At 39.9% G+C, this 17406-nt stretch overlaps 1 protein-coding gene across 1 annotated transcript in view; it reads right to left on the minus strand.

Annotated features, from left to right (window-relative positions):
- Nucleotides 1-17406, minus strand: part of LAMA4 (laminin subunit alpha 4) — a 153179-nt gene that overhangs the window by 86096 nt on the left and 49677 nt on the right. Inside the window, exons 4-5 of the mRNA XM_010598266.3 lie at nt 12633-12757; nt 7577-7657 (exon numbers count right to left, since the gene is read on the minus strand). Of these exons, the coding sequence (XP_010596568.2) occupies nt 7577-7657; nt 12633-12757 (206 nt within the window). The remainder of the gene's footprint in view (nt 1-7576; nt 7658-12632; nt 12758-17406) is intronic.

Below are 17406 nucleotides of genomic sequence, written 5' to 3' on the forward strand. Positions count from 1 at the left end.
ATATGTTCAATCTTTATATTCTTTATTTGCATTGTACCTCATAGCTTGCATACACTTTTACCTATGTGAGCTTATTTAGTTGCCACAGCCACCTAGTAGGTAGGCCATGTGAGCCTGGCTTTTTGAGCTAAGAGGCTACTTTGGTTTCCAGGGTCAGAGAGCTAGGAAGTCATAGGACATATATCTTCTGACCCTGATGCGCTTTCCTTCTCTCCACCCTGGACCACACTGATGCTGCTATAAATGAATGAGTGAATTCATCCAACAGAAGGACAATTCATATGCATTTTATGTAAGCAATGGAGGGAGATAGGAAGAGGGAAAACACACAGCCCATGCTCCGAAAGAACAGGAAATGAATTAAACATAATTATATATAATATTCTGGACTCTAGGAATCAAGATCTATGAAAAAGAGACGCCCTAGGAGGAAATGTTCAATGAGTTTTGTCATGCACATGTTCCCATATCTTTACACCTCAGATATACAGGCCCTCTGGTCCCCAAGCCAGCAGAAATTATTCCTCTGTGGGACACATGGCTGGATTGAATTTCCTTCCTTTGCTCCAGTTCCTCAGAGAACTGTTAGGTCCATCAAAAAGGTACTCAGGCCTGCCATCTCAACGGGTAGCACTGCAGAGGGTTGGAGGGACTTTCCCAAATTCACACTTTCCTAAATTCAGTTACTTTTCTTTCTCTATTTAATTTCACAACATTTGATTTCTATAGGTTGCCTCCTGATCTTCCAGAAGAAAGAACCAAACTCTCTATTTCATAAGTCAGAATCTCACCTCAGTGGGAACCTACTTTGAATTACTCTGAGTTTCAAGAATATTTTTTGGTGGCGGAAGTCAGAGGCAACTCCGGAGTCATAGTCCAAACAGCAGACAACTACAGGTTTTACAGGCTGAGCATACAAAGGTTTATATATTCATAGCCCTCGAGGAACCCCTGCTTTTATAGATGAGGAAACTAGAGCCCAGAGAAGCTAAATGATTTGCTCAATGCTACCAGGCTCAAATCTATTGTGGAACTCCAAGTTTATTGTTTTCCACTTCACAGGTCTGGCATTAATGAATTAGCTAATTACTCAAAGAGATTATAGAAGTTGAATAATCAAATGCTACCTGTGTGCCCAATTCCTGCCCTTAAAAGCTAATAGCACAGGATACAAAAGGACAAATAATTGGATTTAGAGTGAGCATCGGAGCCCCGGTACCCAGTAGCCTGGTCCTATATTCATTCTTCCATAATCTCATTTCTTGTTTTCCTAACTACTTATTTAATTTAGGGAAAACAGAACTGATAAATTTACAGTGAAAACAAAAAATTGTGGCATATGAACTTTGTCATTTCAATTGTATTTTTAGGCAAAATAGAAAAAAATATGCTTTTTTTGAAAAAAAATCCCTGATTTTCACTAAAAACTATTGTTTGAGGAATTTTGGAGCTGTATTCCTCTCGTCTACTCTTTCTCCTCTCCTTCTCCTCGCAGTTGTCACCAAACTCTTAGCCCTGGTGACACAGAAGCCTTTCTGAGAGAGGTGTCACTCTGTGGATACAATATTGGAATCGTAAGCTCTACCTCTCCGCTGGTCATCAAGATTAAATGAGATAATGTAAAAAAGCACCTATTACATGAAACAAGAACACAAAAACCAAGCTCAATGTTGTTGAGTCAATACCACTCATGACGGCCCCATGTGTTTTATAGTAGAATTAAGCTCCACAGAATTTTCTTAGCTGTAATCTTTATGGAATCAGATCACCAGGTCTTTCTTTCACAGCAGTGCTGCAAGGATGCTAGCTGCCAACCTTTTGGTTAGTAGCTGACAGCAAGCTGTGTCATCCAGGGACCTGTTACATAGTAGGTGCCTTATATAAACATTCTATTTCCCTGTGAAAGACCGAGATTAAGGCTATAAAAAAAAAAAAGGCTATAGAAGGTAAATAAATCATTGAAAGTCACAGGGCAAGACCCAGGTAGTCAGAGGAGAAGTGAGGCCTGGCACAGGGTAGGGAACATGAGAAGAATACTACACAGAAGTCAGGGCTGATAGCTTACGTTTGAAAAACTTGGTGCTTTCAGAGGAATCAAACTATATCCCTGGATCCTAGTAAATTTCAATAAACCTAGTGTTTTCTTCTTCCTCTTCCTCCTTATTTATTCTTCTTTTCTATTATCAAAAAACTAGAAAAAAAAGCTATCATCAAAATCATCATTGTCATCGCCATCATCATCTCTGATAATGTGTGCAGTTGGACAAGAAAGACAGTTGGGAAAAAAAAAAAAAAAGAGAGGCAGGAACCGAACAAAGCATGCTAAGAAACACGGACCTTATTGTGAGGACTATTTTGAGATGTTTGACATGGTGAAGTAAGAAGAGCATGTTTCATGTTTTAGACTGGTGTTATTCAAACTTGTGTGTAATATGGTCTCCTTAAAAGAAAACATTTTTATAGAATAATATACACTAACTTCTCTAGTGTTTATTTAAATTATCTTTAGACGTAAAACTGTCTATGGCTTTTATACATCTTTAAAGCCAAAATAAATTTCCAGATAAAACACACAGAGAACTATAAAACTAATCAAATTCAAATTAGCAACATTAACTTAAGGCAACAGATGATGTTGTCTTGTTGCAACATGACCTTGGTACAGGATCTTCTGAGTTCAGCCTGCAGATCCTGCCATTTCTCTCACCAATCCTCTCTGTAAAATCATTATTTTACATGTCGCCTCAACCGCATGCTATTTGGCCTCCAATTGTCCATAATGTATCATCTACACAGATCTCCCTGTTACAAAGTGGTACTATAGTAGGTCTAGACATGTTTAATGTTTTTTTTCAAGATTATTATTGAAATCAAACACAAAGTTAAAAAAAAAAAAACACTTCACTGAGAACCCATGAACCTCCATGAATATTTCTGAGGACTCCTGAGGGCTTCTCAGGTTGCAGAGTGAGAAACACTGTTTTCTATCACACGGGTGTGGTGTGGAATGCTGGAGGTGCAGTTCGCAAAGCAGGGAGAGGGCCCAACCGGGATCAAAATATGAATTCCCAGGCCTCACCCTTAGAGGTTCTTTTACAGTGAGGCATGGAGGGGTGGTGTGGAAGGCTCCAAAATGCAAAGGTTTCCAGAAGATACTTACAGTCAAATTTCAGAACCACTGCTTGATTAAATGATCTCTAAGTACAGAAACACCTAGAGTATTATCGGCTTGTATCATTTTTATTTTTGATTGAGATAGATATCCACACAAATCAGGTTCCTAATTTGAAGTTTCCATGGTGAGATCCAAGTTCATAAATACATTCAAAACATAGATTAGATGAAGCTTAACAACTTGGCTATTAAACTCAAAACAGAATCTCCTACTCACTGGATTCCCAGGGTCAAGCACAAACCAAAAGCAACTGAGGCCATGTCCTCTTGGATGATCCAGCACCTCCCTGGGAAAGAAACCACTCCTTCCCCTGTATTCCTGAACAGCCTCTGCTTATCCTTCTATTTAAAAAATAAACAAAACAACAACAACAAAACCTGGTTGCCATCAGATTGATTCTGACTCATGATGACCCCATGTGTGCCAGAGTAGAGTTGTGCCCCATGGGCTTTTCAATGAGTGATTTTTTTGGGAAGTATATCACTTTTTATATCACTAGGCCTTCCTTCTGAGGTGCCTCTGGGTAGACTTGAACCTCCGACTTTTTTAGTTAGCAGCTGAGCATGTTAAATGCTTGTATCACCCAGGGTCTCCATCCTTCTATTTAGTATTTATTTATTTACTTATTTGCCTTGTTTGTCTCCATCCCTAGCTTGGAAAGTTCCTTTGACAACAAAGGATTGTGTCTTAGATATATGTGTATCCTGATCCCCTCCACCAATCTGCTTGTTTTTGTTTTTGGTGAAGGCCCATTATGGTAATTTCCATTTTGAAGAAGAGTCCCCTGGATTGCAAGGTTACTTTTTGATGTATGAGACCTCAATACATTCCTTTTGAAAGAGGAAGATTGTGAGGTAGGTTAGACAAAAGAGGAGAAGGAGGAGAGAATGTTGCTTGAAGTGACTCTTCCCCCAAAGAGATGAGAGGCCTTCGAAGGAAAGTTTACTTCCAGCTCTCTTTATAGACGCAGCCTCCTGTCTAAGGGAGTCTAGTAGCAGATTGGTATTTTCTCCTGTATATCAGAGGCTCATCTAATTCGTTAATTGTCAAACTTTATTTTAGAAGACATTTGGGACAGTCAGTATGGTAACAGGGAAAAATCCCACACTTTAATCTCGGTTTTCCACCTAGGAGTGATGTGACTTCAGGCCAGCACCATCACCTCCCTTTGCCTCAGTTCTCTCAGGTGCAAAATGACAAAATGTGACCTCTTCTCCAGAGGGCTATAAGGCTGAGGGATGATGAGTATAAAGCACCTAGGACATAGGAGACAATCAATAAATGGCACTATTTAGTTCCAAGTCACAATTTCAAGTTAAGGAAAGTGAATTCGGGGAAATGAACTAACTTGTCCAAAGCACACATTCTGCCAGTGGCAGAAATTGAACAAGGACCACAATGAGTGTGGCCACCAAGTTAATTTTTATTGAAGTGCCAGGCACCGTACTAAAAGCTTTGCAGTGTTAACTCACAACAGTCCTATGAGGTGGGTATTTTTATTTTCTCCATTCTGTAGATGTGGAAATTGGGAGTAAGAGAGGTCAAACAAATTGCACTGGATCTGTGATACAAACCCAGCCAGACTGATTCTAAACCTTTAACTACTCCACTTCCATCTCCCTGAGAATTGGTGCCCTTACCTGGATCCTACCATTCCCAGGTCCAGGATAAACACCAGGTCTGACCCAACTTAAATAGATAATGGCAGGTCCTGTGAGCCTCCTATTGTCGGCCAGGTATTTCCCACAATCCCATGTCTAAAGCTGGGCATGCTGTCCTATGCAAGCTCCACCACCCCCCACGCTGCCCCCCTCTGCAACTGTTGCTGACAGAACCCTTATCTGCGCCCCTGTGTTATTCTGCAGGACTCAGCCCATAGGGGCTGAGATGACTTCATCTCTGGGAGGCCCTCTATTTGCTCAGCCGGACCCTACTTAAGGCCATTAATGTCCCTCTCAGGAGCCATCCAACACCCATTAGCTGGTAACACTGCTAAATCGTTATCAGGCTAAAATGAGTTTAACTGCAGACATTAAGGAGAAAAGCTCCATCCAGGGCTGATTAACAATCTCAGAACCACACTGAGCAAGCAAATCAGGTGCCTTCTTCTACCGAATCCCCGAATAAGGAAATACAGATCGATTGTGTCCCAAACATTAGTCACCTGAAGGTAATCAGTTAATCTTATCATTCTTTTCTTTAAACCCCGTTTACTCTTGAGTCAATTCTGACTCACAGCGACCCTGTAGAACACAGCAGAACTGCCCCATAGGGTTTCTAAGGCTGTAATCTTTATGGAAGCAGACTGCTACATCTTTCTCCTGAGGAATGGATGGTGGGTTTGAACTGCGGAGTGCTTAACCATTGTACAACCAGGGCTTCTCCAGTCCCTCCTACTGGATGCAATTCATGTGGGCCCTCAGTTCTCACTTTCCCTCTGCCCTTACAGAAGAAAAAAGGAAAATCCACAACTCTTTATTAAAAACCCTTTTAGTAAAAGAATTAGCCATGTTTTTATACATGTAACAATCATAATCACAATGCCCTCCAACTGTCAGTTGTACTGTGGTAGCTTGAGTGTTTCAATGATGCTGGACGCTATTCCACCAGTATGTCAAATACCAGCAAGGTCACCCATGACGGACAGGTTTCAGTGGAGCGTCTGACTAAAAAAGACTAGGAAGAAAGGCCTGGAGATCTACTTCCAAAAATTAGTCAATGAAAACCTTCTGGAACAAAACAGAATATTGTCCAACTTGCTTGCTTTGTACATATCATCAGAAGGGATCAATTGCTGGAAGAGAACATCATGTTTGTTGAAGTAGAGGGCAGGCAAGGTTGAGCCACACCCTCAGTAGCTGCAACAATAGACTTGGCCATGCCGGCAATTACGAGGATAATGCAGGAACTGAGCCACGTTTCATTCTGTTGTACATAACGTTGCCATGAGTCGGAGTTGACTCCAGGGCAACTGTCAATCTCTCTCTCTAAGCGTAGAGATATTTTCTATACCACAGACACTGTGGCCATTCAAAGAGTTCCAGAACTATTCTGTGAGAGCTGGAGGATATTTTCTTTAGAAGCAAGATTGCTTAGTTTAAGGCTTAAATGTTAAGCCCAGCCAGAGTTTGGGGGCTGTCTTCAGGTGCAGCTGTGAGCGTGTTGTTTCTGAAACAAGCACATGGCAGATGTTCCACTGGATCTTTGATGAGTGCCTCCTGGCCCTTCCCTCCCTGTCTTTATGGCTCCACACAAAGTTTAGCTGCCTAAACACAATGGTGAGCCTGACGTTCATGGCATTTCTGTTAAAAACAAGATCTCTCTGTGAGACTCTTAGCAAAAGTCACTTTAACTTAGAAAACTGTGAACAGCTGACAAGGTGGAGAGAATGCGCAATGTCTTAGCAAGAAATCATTCAGTGGGAAGATTCACATCCTTAGTGGCCAAACCCACAGGAATTTAAAAGGACTGTTATGTGTAAACACCAAAGAGGGATTCAGAAAACCCAAACTCCCATGGAATTTGGTTACTTTTCAGGGGAGTAGTGGTTAAGCGCTCAGCGGCTAACGGAAAGGTCAACAGTTCAAACTCACCAGGCGCTTCAAGGGAGAAAGATGCGGCAGTCTGCTTGTGTAAAAATTATAGCCTTGAAACCCTATGGGGCGGTTCTACCCTGTCCTCTGTATAGGGTTGCTATGAGTCAGAATTGATTCAAAGTCAATGGGTATTTTGAGCTGGTGTAAAGCATGTCAATTAATAATAATAACAAAACAGCTGCCACTGAGTTGACTCTGACTTATGGCAACCCCATGTGTGTTGGAGTAGGACTGTATTCCATAGGGTTTTCAATGGTTGATTTTTTTCAGAAGTAGATTCCCAAGCTTTTCTTCCAAGGTGCCTATGGTTATACTCGAACCCACAGCTGTTCAGTTAACAGCTGAGTATGTTAACTGGACCATCCAGGAACTTCGTGTTAAATAACAGGTTAGTGCTTTTCTCAATTTATTGTCTGATAGAAGATTCACTTTTCATTTGCTGAAGAAAGTCATTCTTTTATTTATTTATGCAAATATTAATTGTAGGACTGGTTCTCAGTGGTACAGAGAGAGCTATCAGATTTGTCTATAGGGTCTTATCAAAACATACATATTCAATTTCCTCTTTCCCTGTTTCTTTATCCTGAGATATAGTCCTGGCTTGGGCTCCGGGGTGCATATCGTAGTTATCTCTGGGTCGTGGCATTTGGTGAAAGTTCCCCAAGGGGTTCAGAAATGTGGTCCCCAACTTCTCAGTTTAAGCACCCACTTCCAGACCTACTGAATGGGAGTGTGGCAAAGCTGATGAGTGTAAGAAACAGAAAGCTTCCTTTGTTCGACACAGGAAAGAATTTTATTAGCCTACCTTTCACAGTTGGGTCCAGCATAGTTTTCTTTACAAATACACCGAACAGCTCCATTTTTCCTATAGCAGGATTCTGCAAAACTAAGATTGCAACAGGATATTAGGAGTCAATTCCGTACATCACTGCAGACACTGTCTGAACTTTTGATTAGAGCCAAGAGTTTGTCCTAACTTTTGATAGATTGTCTCTACCATGGTCCCTCTCAAGTTCTAATGGGTGTGATCTTATGCTTTGCTTCAATGAAGTCCCCTTCCTTTCAGGTAAGTATAGACCAGTAAGCCCAGGTGGAAAATGCTACTGTATTGGTGGAACTATTTCTCAGGTCTACCTTACTTAATTGTCCACAGAAGGGCTTCATTAGTTTTGCTTCAATCAGTGGGAATTTCCAGAACATCAGGCATATGTTTTTTTTTTTTAATGCAAGTTTAAAACACACATTCCCAAAGCAGAAATAAAGTAATCAAATTTTACCTGCACTTAAAACCTTATAGTGGAATTTCCTCTTATCCCCACCACTTTATGAGTAGACATTTCAAAGTTAACTGCATATTCCCCAACCTCTTTATTATTTTTTTTTCTGTACTCGGTCTCTTACACTCTTAAAGGTCAGAACCATTTCTATACTCTATTCTGTAATCTCCATAGACCCTTAATTTCTTTCATGAATATTTCAAAGATTGAGAATAAAGGGTGCAGAAACTCCACAGACGGACTCTAGTCCACAGGACCTCTGCTCTTGATTATTGTTTTTTTTTTTCCCCTAAAATAATAAAAACTAGTACATGGGACAGAAAAAGTAATAAAGATAATGGTGCAACAGAAAAAATAACTATCCTAATTTTTAAGGTAGAGGAGGTGGAACACTGCTCCCTACGTGTTCAGAAAATTCTACATCGACACAGGCATCCATCTTCTCTAAAGGGGAAATGTGAACATTTTTAAAGACCTCTGAATTAGTGTTGGCTTAAGTACTGCTGCTCTCATGTTCCTGCAGGTATCAGCAATTCTACCCTAGTGGTCTTTGCAGGAAAGTTTGCTTTGTTTGAAGACGTTTATACAATCAGAAAACAGTATGTGCTTCTCAGTGAAAGGCAATACCCACAATTTATTTTCTCTTATAATTTGGGAAGGACATTGCAACAAAATTACATTTCTTTGGGCTTTCACCCTTTATTTTGCTGGTTGTTCGGCCTTAGCCTGCTTAAAGAAACACTGTCAGTTTCAGAGCCCAGAACATCAGCAGATCCCCTTGCCTCTTTTCTTTGAAGGTGTTCCACCCAGCAGCCCGCCCACAGCTCGAAGGGCTGAAACATCTGCTGGTGTCTGCAGTCCTCTGCCTTTAGCTGATGTCCTGCTGTTTCAAACAGATGACATTTTTCTTAATTGGAGGGATTACCATAGCTACTGCTAGACATGGAGGATTGTCTGGCCAACCTCAAACTAAATAAATAAACCTTGTGTGAACGGTCCCTGGGAAGCGTGTGACCACTGGTAGCAGTGGCGGGAGTCTCAGAAGCAGTACTAGCCATTGAGTGTTCTCTTTTGTTTTTCATCAACATTGATTGTTTATGTTTTTATTATCTTTTTCTGTTTTGGGCTAGGGGAATAAAAACACTTCACTTTTCTCAGCCCACTCTAACCATCGTGGCGCCCTCTCCAAGTGGAAGGGAGCTTTCTGCTATTGGAAAATCCTTAGGGAACTTAAGGAGAAACAGACTCAGCACTTGGTTTGTTTGCTTGTTTAACTCTCTAAAATATCATTTCCTTTGTTTTCTGATATGGCTATTTTAATCAGAAATCCAGAAATTCAGACACGGGGTCGTAGACTCAACTAGTGGAGCTTTCAAAGTGTATTTCAGATTCCATAATAGGCACTTTTCTGGGTTCTAAATAAAAGTTCTAGGCACTTTTATTTCTACAGAAATTTTTTAAAAAGTAGAAAGAGGCATCTAACAATGACAACAGAAAGTAGCAACAGGCTACTTGATTTTTGATTGAATATTTGATTAGTATTCGAAATTAGTTAATTAAGTCAATAACACCAGATCAAACACTAGAAAACTTTATAGGGTCTAGGCAAATTCGTCCTGATCTATGACCACAGACTATCTATCCTCTTTTTTGTAGCCAGTTTTTTCCTCCAAGGGAAGTAGAGCTGTCATCACTACAGAGAAAACAGCAGGTATTTTACACCTCACTAACTAACCCCTACCCCACTCCCACATGGTGTTTACATCACAAGTTGTACTTTTTGTTTTTTGGTGTAATTTTCAGCAGGTGTTTCAATCTCCAGTCTGCACTGCAGAGATTTCAGTTTTCCCATCTGTGAACATGGACCTAACTGCACAGCACGTTCCCTAAGTCCCTCAACCACTCCTTGAAACCTGGATCCTCTCACACACACACAGGGAAAGAACATGTGTAGAGATGGTGGCCCTTGATGCCTCTGGAAACTTGTTTCTCTTTCAGGACAGGAGGCTCATTTCCCAGATGGTTAAGTTTCTGATTTATTTCCTTGAAAGGGTTAATAGCCTTCAGAAGAGCTTCTTGCTCAACTAAATAGTGGATCATGTGGCTCAAAAGGTAAGTAGCTCTAGGAGCTTCCAAAGCTATTACCATTTTAATGAAGGCAGGGCTTTTTGACTTGTTTATTTACTGCTGTGTCACCAGCAACTAGTACATGACTGGTGCTTTGTTCAACAAAAAAGCATTCAACAAATATTTGTTGACTGAATGTGGACAAGACTTCTCAGTCCATTGGGAATGAGGTTCCAAAAAATCTTATATCTCAAGACATTAATGCCAGCTAATCTAGATAAGCAAGTCTTCTCATGTGAAACCAAAAAAACCAAACCCACTGCTGTCGAGTCAATTCCGACACATAGCGACCCTATAGGACAGAGTAGAACTGAATGGGGCAAAAAGAGCAATAGTGGGGCAATGCGATTAGTAGGAACCATCTGGATTGCCTTTCTAATTCACCTGTTACTATCTAAAGAAACTGCAGCTCAAAACTTATAAACCTTTTCTGAGAAGATCATGCTACATGACACCTTCATTTATATAAGAGAATGAGAGAAACCTGTTGTTATTAGGAAGTTGGGTACTTGACTGTTGATAAGCTCAAACTCTTACTAAAATAGTCTGACACTTTCTAATATACATTTAATAAAATATAAATATATTTAATAAAATATCCCGTGGCAAGTGAGAGGCATGCTAAACATCTCATCAGACATGCTCAAGACTAATGACTGAGAGCAGAATATTAATGAACAATTAAAGAATACACCTAGATGAGGCAAACAGGGCTCATAAATCAGGACACACTTGAGTGAAAATAACAGAATATTTAATGTTTGAATTTTCTCCTTTCAGTCTCTCTACCATTTATTTTGCACACATTATTAATACCATCGGACATGAAAAATCACAAAGCAAGTGCTGAGGCCATTTAATGGGTTCTGAAGAAAAATGGGGCTGTTAACTTCTGTCTTCCTCACTGACTGTCAGACTTATTAGAGAATTTGAACAAATCACAAGCTATTAGGTGAAACGTTACTTGATATTGGTTTTCAATTAAGAAAAAGGATTAGTAGAGATCTGGTTGTTGTCTTCCTTCTCTCTTTTCTTTACGAATGTGTGTGTATGTGTTCGAGAGGGAGGCAGACAGACAGAGAGAGAAAGGTATTAAAGATTTTTTTGGCAATTTTCTATGAATTATTTGATCTTTACAACAGCTACCAGCTATATAAATATTACATCCAAGCACTTAGAACAGTGCCTGACACAGAGTAAGCAAAATTCATGCTATAAAACATACAATGGATGTGTTTGGTAAAGCCAACATCTACCAAACACCTTGCCATTTGCAAGGCATCAACCCAGATGTTTCACACATATTATCCTAGTCTCCGCCTCACAACCCTAAGAGGCAGAGGCTCACACCAATTTTGATTTACTAAGGATAATGTTGAGATTAAGAGCAGATAAAGGAATCAAGGAATGCAGCCAAGATTTGAACCTGGTCTCCCTGACTCCAAATCTCATGGAAGAAGAGACAGAGAGAAAGTAATTCTCTGAGATCACAGAGTTGCTATGTGAGAAAGCAGGGATATGAATCTAGGCCTATTGCTCTTTCCACCAAAAACAAATAAACAATTTCTGCCAAGTCCATTCTGTCTCACAGAGACCCCGTGTATGTCAGAGTAAAACTGCGCTCCACAGGGCTTTCAAGCGTTGATTTTTTTGAAAGTAGATTACCAGGTCTTTCTTCTGAGGTACCTCTGGGTGGACTCAAACCTCTAATGTTTTGGTTAGCAGCTGAGTGTGTTATCTGTTACCGCCACCCAGGGACTCTGTTGTTTTCACTATACCATTTTAATTCGAAATCTGTTATTTTTAAGCCCGTAAAATGGCCAGTCATGTGTTTCCTGCTAGCCTTGCCTACAGGGTTTATATATATTACGTGCCTGAATGAATTCCATTATTTCTGTTAAGATGTTGATCTATTCTATTTAACTTCTCACTCAAGTCAAACTATAGCCAGGAATGAGATTTAGGCTTTCTGAAAATCTCGTATGACTTGCTTGCCCTAAAACATGAACTGTGTTTATCTGTGTTCTGATTCTGATTGAAAATACTATTTGGCTGCCATATACAGGGAAATGTCTGCTCTGTAAGAATTAAAAGAAACAATACTACCAAAAATAATGCACTATAATAGATCTGTTGGCATTACCACTTGTGGTCTCTGTCAGTCAAGGGATAGCCTAGAAAAGATGAAACTGGCCTCACTTACAAACCTTGGGTGACTACCTTGATCTTATGATGGACTTCAATATATTGGGAGAAGAGTCATCACCTATACTGCAAATGCTTAAGCTTCTCAAAAGCGTATTTATGCTAGAGACTTTTCCTGTATTTTTTGCAGTTTCATCTCAACTTGAGTTACTCAGTTTTGACTGTACAAAAGTATTAGAACCCTGAATAGGGCAAAAAAATTATGTCAAGCAGTAGAAGAATCCAGATAAGCCACCTTTCTCCAGGACTTACTTGGCCACATGGGGCAGGGGACAGGGGCATGGCTGGCAGAATCGGGGTGCTCCCCTGATGGAATCTCCGATATAACCATCCAGACACTTTTCACAGTGTTCTCCTGTCGTGTTTTGCTGGCAGTTCTATGAGACAAAAGAAAGGAAAAAAACAAAACACACACACACACAAAATTAATTTTGTAGACAACAAATCTGTGAACTTCAAGCAAAGGGGACGTTGGGCCAGGGAGAATAGATGGTGGCATCAGTACTGGTTGGCTCAGAGGAGCCATGTTGGCCCCAGTCAACACTACAGAGTGTGGACAAGTGGCAGATGAATTCATCCTGGACTTCATTGTGCGCACAGGCAGTTGGAGGACTCTCTTCACGGTTTGTGTGCAGAAGGGATTATTCATCAGCTACTCACTGCAATTCAGAATGATTATCAGAACTATCAAACCCTGGACGTTCCAGAAGCATTAGTTTATTGACTTGGAATTAAAAAAAAAAAAATCACCAGCTGTGATCTTCATAGATCAAGGTCTTACCCGTGATAATAGGAACAATAAGGATTTATGGGCTTGGAAGAACAAAATGTTGCAGACTGAAACCATAAATGAAATAGATAAAAGATAAAAAGCATTCTGATAATGGGCTGGTATTTTGGATATTGACACACAAGAAATAGCTAGTTTATTAGCATAATTTCTGCATTTGTTGTGGATTGAGTAAGAATAATGGTACAAAACAGGCTGATCCTACTGCCTAGAAGACCTCTTCATCTTTCTAGATCTGCACCAGGCCTCAAAACCTCCAGATAGTCCTCCCTGGTGCTCCCCTCCCTGACTTCTCCCTCCTTCCACTACCTACATTGTACGATCGTCACCTGTTGCCAACCTCAGCACCCCCTCCCCAGCACAAGGTCTTTCAGTACTATGTTACCTTCAGCTAGTTTGGAATAGGCACTCAGTAGCTGTTTGCAAGCTGGTGAATTAATTTCTAACTTGCACTCCATAAACGAGAATGCTAACATTTTTCTCCAACTGGAATAGACTGGATTACACAAGGCAATGCCATCAGCACTATGATATTTTCACCTTTACGTTTACCAGAGAGTATTAAGACCACATGGAATTTTTAGTGAAAAATTATACTGTTAGAGTTAGAATCCCATCCAAAAACACCCTCCTACTTGAGTAATTTCCTTAGTAACATCTATGCACATGAACTTCAACAGAATAATTTTTTTTTTTTAGTGTCTGTGGAGCTACCTTGGGGAAGGCAAGATGGGGCAGTAGTGGGTTGAAGAACTCTAAGCTCTTTGTTTTGTCCTTATATTCTGTGTTGGTGTTCAAAATAAAATAATAGTGAGGCCCTGCATTATAAATATTTTACATGGATTAACTAATTCTCACAACAACCCTAAGGTAGGTTATTATTTTTCCCTATTTTACATATGAAGAGACAGAGGCACAGAGTGGTTAAGTAAATTGCCCAGTGGCACACAGCTAGCAGATGGCAAAAGTGGGATCCAAATTGAAGACAATCTGCCTCCAGAGGCTATGCTATTAATGCCCATGTTATATTGCTTCTCCATTGTTGCTGGAGAAAGCTTCCTTTCCCAAAACAAAGTCATGAAATGGCTGCATTAGAAGGTATCTGACTATTGTAGTAACAATTTGAGCTTTAAATGAAGTTCGATGTATGAATCAAAAGGGAGAAATCACCCTCATGCATTGCTGGTGGGATTATAAAATGGTAGAGTCGCTATGGAAAACAGTATAGTAGTTCCTCAAAAAGTTAAACATAGAATTGCCATATAATCCAGCAATCCCACTCCTAGGTATATACCCAAAGGAATTGATAGCAGGGACTCAAACAGATACTTGTACACCACTGTTCATTGCAGCATTAGTCACAATAGCAAAAAGGTAGAAACACCCAAGCATCCATGAACACATGTATGGATAAATAAAATGTGGTTTTTACATACGATGGAATATTACTCATCCATAAAGAGAAATTCTGATACATGCTCAAACATGGATGAACATCATGCTGTGTGAGATAAGTCATGTACAAAAGGACAAACAGTGTAGGATCCCACTTACCTGTAATAATCAGAATTAGGCAAACGCATAGAGACCAGAGTTTATTAATAACTACCAGGGGTACGTTGGAGGAAAAAATGGCGGGTATTGCTTAAGGGATACTTAAAAAAAAAAAAAAAAATTAGTTTCTGTTAAATGCGATCAAAAAAAAAAAAAACTTAGAAATAGATAGTGGTGATGATTGCACAGTATAGTGAATGTAATTAATGTCACAAAATTGTATACATAAAAATGGCTGAAAAGGCAAATGTTTCATATTCTATATTTCACCGTTGTAATTTTTTTTTAAGGGAGAAATCCTCATGTGGGCAACAAGCTATCCTGATTGAATACGCTTTGGGCATTTGATCCGCCATCAGGTATAGACAATCTTTGGCCCCTGACTGGAACTAAGTTAGCAGACTAGAGTCTAGAGGCCTGTTTAGACTGCCTGAGAGATCAGTGAGAAACTCTGAAAAGCGAAGCGTGACATGCAGACAGCAGAGTGTTAACGTATTTTCCCTCACAGTGCTAAATGTTGTACCCTGTGCCAGCTCAACCTTCAGCAATATTTGTCGAGAAAAACACAAAGGAAAGAAAAATGAAGGAAAGGGTAAATTAGTGTCTGGAGCAAGTAAAGGAAATTAACATACACACAAAGCTAACTCAAAATTGGTGGTAGTCTCTCAACCGAGGGAAAACCTACGAGCCTTGCCAAATATATTTGCCTTACCATGAATCTAAGCCCTACACAATCTGGCCGGGCTGCTCATAGAATGGGGTCAAATTTGTCTGAGTCCCTGCTGGACAGGTGAAACCCATCTGCGCAGAAGAAAACATGCTTGTTGTAAGATATTAGCCATTCTTTATGCAGAAATACCTATTAAGTTGAAAAAATGAGCTAATCTCCGATTTTGTCTCCTTATGGCTTGATGGATGCTTTGGATTCCTTGTCAAGCTCTAATTCTGCCATGGCAGCCACAGGGAGCAATTACCCTCAAGGGCAAAGCCACCAAATTTTATCGAACCTCTAAATGCTTGGAGTGCAAATATTGACTTTCTTCATCTACCTTCTAAAGGGTTTGTTACGATATTCCCTAAAAGACATCAATAAACATCATTACAGAGAGAGTGCTGGAGGCAGGGAGGAAAAGTCCCCAGCTCTTTCATTTTCTAGCTGGGTAACTTTGAACAAGGCCACTTGATCATTCTGGGGCTCATTTCCCCTGTCTGTAAAATAAGGATTTAAGCTAGATCCCTTCTAGCCCTGAATCTGAGATCGCAAATGTCCCTTTACCTTCAATGCTTTCCCATTTAAAAAACAGAAAACAAATGACAATAATAAATATGTTGTTGGGGAAGTAGTTTTTTATTTATTTTTTTTTAAATGAAACTGAACCCACTTAAAAATGAAATAAGGATTCTGAATCTTTGATGAGTGGTTGAGAAAGCTGTATCTAGACAATCGATTGCAAATAAGTGTTAGGAGTGATATGGGGGCCCCAGCTGTGTCTCCACATGAGAAATGATGTCTCACTGATTTGGCCACAGCACCAGCATAATGTATGTAGAAGGCCTGAAAGGATCAGGTTTGCCTTCCTGTGGTTTGTCAGCATGTTTTATGCAAAACTATAGCCTATCTAGATTAGTGCTTCTCTGTTCAGGGAGGTCAAAACTATTCTCAAAATAGCTAAGAGGCTGCATGACATATAACCGCAGATCGAATGCAGAAGCAAATAGGAGAATCCAGCTGCCTTCTATTAAGACAAAAAAAAAAAAAAATATATAGACATTAAAAAGATTTTTAATTTGTAAAATGTGTCTATTTTTTATAAAAACATTATTTATGTTAACATGTAAAAGGTTTTAAAGTGTTGTTTTAAATGAATTAGTAAGTGAATATTATAAAAATTTCTCAATTTAAATTTCAAATACAGTAAATATCAATAGATATAATCCACATAAACCAAAATTCTTTGGTGTCTTCAGTAATTTTTAAAGAGCACCGAGGGGTCCTGAGACCAAAAAGTTTGAGAATCACTGCTCTGTCTAGGTCAATGCTTCTCAAACGTCAGTGTGCACAGGAATAACGTGGGGATCTTGTTTGAACACAGATACTGATTCACGAGGTCTGGGGTAGGGCCTGAGAGCCTGCATTTATAACAAACTCCTAAGTAATGCCAGTGTTGCTGGTCTGACCTATACTCTGAGAAGTAAGGATATAGATAGAAACCCCTGGTATACAGCTATCTACTTGTTATAGGAGCACTGGTGGTTCAGTGGTAGAATTCTCATCTGCCATGGGAGACTCGGGCTCGATTGCCAGTGCACCTCATGCCCAGCTACCACACCTCTGTCAGCGGTGGCTCGTGTGTTGCTATGATGCTGAAGAGGTTTCAACAGAATTTCCAGACTAAGACAAACTAGGAAGAAAGGCCTGGTGATCTACTTCCAAAAATCAGCCAGTGAATACCCGATGGGTCGCAATGGTCTGCTCTCCGACTGATCATGGGAATGGTGCAGGACAGGGCAGCATTTTGTTCCATTGCACATTGGTTGCCATGAGTCAGGGGCTGACTCAATGTGGCTAAAAACAACAATATTTACTAGTTACTCAGCATTGGGCATAGCAAGAGAGTACATTTTACTGCAATAAAGGAGTGATCCAAGTGTCTCAGAATGTAAAATTAAAGGCTTTTTATT

This window comes from Loxodonta africana, chromosome 1 (genome assembly GCF_030014295.1).
Source record: "Loxodonta africana isolate mLoxAfr1 chromosome 1, mLoxAfr1.hap2, whole genome shotgun sequence".
In the NCBI taxonomy this organism is placed as follows: Eukaryota; Metazoa; Chordata; class Mammalia; order Proboscidea; family Elephantidae; genus Loxodonta; species Loxodonta africana.